The sequence below is a fragment of the Schistocerca americana genome, chromosome 3 (genome assembly GCF_021461395.2).
Source record: "Schistocerca americana isolate TAMUIC-IGC-003095 chromosome 3, iqSchAmer2.1, whole genome shotgun sequence".
Lineage (NCBI taxonomy): Eukaryota > Metazoa > Arthropoda > Insecta > Orthoptera > Acrididae > Schistocerca > Schistocerca americana.
This window is the reverse complement of record NC_060121.1, coordinates 907,348,094-907,351,612: the sequence shown is the minus strand read 5'-3', so window position 1 is coordinate 907,351,612 and position 3,519 is coordinate 907,348,094. Positions and strand designations below refer to the sequence as shown.

Genomic DNA, 3,519 nt, shown 5'->3' with positions numbered 1-3,519 from the left:
CAAAAAATTTAAATTCCCGATACTTTTTGAACACACCTCGTATTTACCAGTGACGGCTAAGAGTACGTCATCGTTCATGCAGCTGGAACTCTCACCTCACAATCTCATACTGGAAGAGGCCAGTGAGTTAGATGACAACTATTGATTGTGCGGAACCGACTGCCAATCACGACAAAAGCCTCTACTGCAGGGCCACGCCCAAGGAGGACCACCACGGCTGCCGGATACCGCGCTGTCAGTCCTCACGCACGTCACACACTGTTGTGTGTGTGTCAGCGCTGTATAAAAGGCGGCAGTCGCCTGTGCAGAGACACATTTCAGCAGCAGCAACAGCAGCAGCCACAGACTACCATGAACACTCTGGTAGGTACAGACAGCTCTCACAGCATGTGACCACTTTTTCTATTGGGGTTGGTTTCGTTCACTCTTGTGAGTTCTCTGGATCAGTAGTACCTAAATAATTTAGCACAAAACGCGGAAGTCCTAAAGTACTAACGTTTCACATACGAAAACGTTCAGCGTATATTATTTATATTATAGAATACGGGTATGAGATATAAGCCTCTTATTTTAGTAGTTGTTCGCTAGACTGAAGAGGCTCTGTAGCTATTTGACTGTACCTGTCTATAAAAATTCATACAACGCAGCCCATATCCATTACTTTTTAACCGCTGTTAAACAGTGCGTATGTGGAAGTAGTTGTTGTTCATCAACCAAACATCTGAAAATTACTTTGTTGCGCTAGGGTCGCTACTTATAATACGGCTCAGTTGAAGTGATGAAGAATGAGATGGCTGATTTATGAAGTCATTTCGCAGTGGAGTTTGCAGATACATTTATTAATGACAAATTAACATGACTGGATAAGACATAACCAGTAATGAAAAGAGGAAAGCCTGAAACTTCGTGGCAGATTAAAACGGTGTGCCGGACCAAGACTCGAGCTCGGGACCTTGGCCTTCTGTGAAGTTTGGAAATTAGGAGACGAGGTACTGGCGGAAGTACAGCTGTGAGGACGGGTAGTAAGTCGTTCTTGGGTAGCTCTGTCGGTAGAGCACTTGCCTGCGAAAGTCTATGGTTCCGAGTTCGAATCTCGGTCCCGCACAGTTTTAACCTGCCAGGATGTTTCATGCCACCCCACAATCCGCTGCAGAGTGAAAATTTCGTTCTGGAAGAGACAACGCTTATCAGAGAACTTGTAAAAACCGCGATGGTGACGTGCAAGTGTCGAGTGAGGAACATCACTGTGGTTCGCAAGGCTTTATCGTTGTTAATAAAGTACTGGGCGTAGTAAGGAGAAGTCGTCTCTCATTTACGCGTATCTCTGTTGTATAGCTGGTCAGTGATGTCTCATTCATACAGTATTCTGGAGAAGTTTTTCTTTGTCATCAACACCCGATTCCAAATGAAGAGATAGCAATGGAGATAACGTCAGACATCTTCAGCAAGGAGAAAGACACGAAAAATTTCATTTTAATATAGGCTGAGAGATGTTCTGTGAATGAAAAGAAAATTACAGAAATTTACCTGTTTCTATCAAAGCCGGCTGGAGTGGCCGGCTTAGATACAACCCTCCTAAACAAGTTGTGTAGGAGACCTGAAAGGCTTGTTCTAGGGCAAATCATTTTCCCATGAAGGCAGTTGTTTCCAAGCACCTTCTGCGAAACATACGATACGGTGGCCGAGCGGTTGTGGGCGCTACAGTCCGGAGCCGCGCGACCACTACAGTGTCACGTTCGAATCCTGCCTCGGGCATGGATGTGTGTAATGTCCTTAGGTTAGTTAGGCTTAAGTAGTTCTAAGTTCTAGGGGACTGATGACCTCACAAGTTAAGTCACATAGAGCTCAGAGCCATTTGAACCATCTGTTTCTATTTAAGCTAGAAGTTGACAGGGTTAATCAAAGGTCGCATTTCGTCTAACTTGCAATCAGACAATAACAAATGTAGTGCGAGGAAGGGATTCATAAGAACGCTGTTACTGTATTTCATGCAAAAACACATTACTTACAGCATTCACAACCACACACTCGCCCAGAATCAATAAAAATTCGTCAACACACAAAATCGATGTTCATTCAAATTAATGTGAATTATTTTTGTTGCCAGATCGTCCTGAGCGCCGTCCTGGTAGTGGCAGTGGCCACCCCCGGCTACCTGGGAGCCGCCCCCGCAGCAGTAGTAGCGCCGGCCGCCTACGCCGCCCCCGCAGTGGTCGCCGCCCCCGTCCACCCTGGATACGCTGCCTACGGCCCCGCCCCCATCGCCGTCCGCTCTGACGGCTACCTGCTGGACACCCCTGACGTGGCTGTGAACAAAGCCGCCCACCTGACCGCCGTCGCCCAGACGAGGGCCCGCGATGCCATCATCCACGGCGCCGCTGTGCTGGCCGCCCCCGCCGTCGCCGCCCCCGTGGCTTACGCCGCCCCCGGAGCCCTCGCGGCCGCCGCCCACCTTCACGCCAAAGCTGCTCTGCTGGGCTGAAATGTCCATCTGCTACAGTTTCCATCGATTTCATGACATGGCGCTACTTGCATGTTTTTCCATTGAAATAAACCATCTTTCAATGTATATAACTTTTTTTCCTTATTCTTGTCTTCCGCATTGCTACTGATTTCTTCCTGAAGTATCACTTCTTCTGCCATAGATTTGTGAATCTGTATTAAAGGCTTATTCTGTCAGTTTTAAAACTAACTTAACACGAGAGAGTATTCCAGAAGATATTACTTAGTTTATAGGCAACATCAAAGAAAATGATTCATATGTAAACTATGATAACTGACTGTCACATTTGATTTGCTATACAGACTAAATTCAGTCACTGCTAAGAAAGTAAGGGGCTTGCTCTGTAGTAACTCAGAGATCAATGAACTATACGATTTGTATTCTACCTTGTAATGCCTTAGATCAGTTAACTCCTGTTTCTAAACTGAATGTATTTCACTGGTCTAGGGTCAACGTCTTTCGCTATTAACCAAAAGATAACGAGTCCTATGTTTATATTTTCAAAACAAAATTATATGGGTATATAAATGTATAGGGTCATCGAACAGATAATTCTGTGTGTAAACCCAGATGAAAAACCTATTGCAGTTGTGTATTGCGAGGCTTTAATAGGAGACGGAATAGGAGAATGAGTTGCTGAAGAATATGTACGCAGTAACAGGAATGAGAGAGGAGAAAATTTCCATGAGTTATGCAATAAATTTCGGCTAGGGAATCAACGCTTCAATTTTATCAATAGGAGGAGGAAAACGTCAAGGAGCTTTAGGCACATGGGGAGATATCACATGGAGTACTTCAGGATGAGACAGATATCTGCGTCTAAGGCATACACACAAGCTGATACGGCCTAGCTTCAAAATTTTTTAGCGACGAAGAGTAGAAGATAATTCAGGATATTAATCAGGAGGAATCATTGTGTGAAGATACGGGATACTGGAGAACTGAGGAGGGAATATGTGCGTTTGTATGCTATACATACTGTGATAATGAATAAGCCAATAAGCAGTTCAAGCGAA

General features: G+C 44.9%; 1 protein-coding gene across 1 annotated transcript; it reads left to right on the top strand.

Moving 5' to 3' along the window:
- Positions 1-301: 301 nt before the first annotated feature.
- On the top strand, positions 302-2,569 carry LOC124606634 (cuticle protein 18.7-like). Its single transcript, XM_047138629.1, has 2 exons — positions 302-363; positions 2,108-2,569. The coding sequence occupies exons 1-2, from the start codon at positions 352-354 to the stop codon at positions 2,480-2,482; spliced, it is 387 nt and encodes a 128-aa protein (XP_046994585.1). The 5' UTR covers positions 302-351; the 3' UTR covers positions 2,483-2,569.
- Positions 2,570-3,519: the final 950 nt, after the last annotated feature.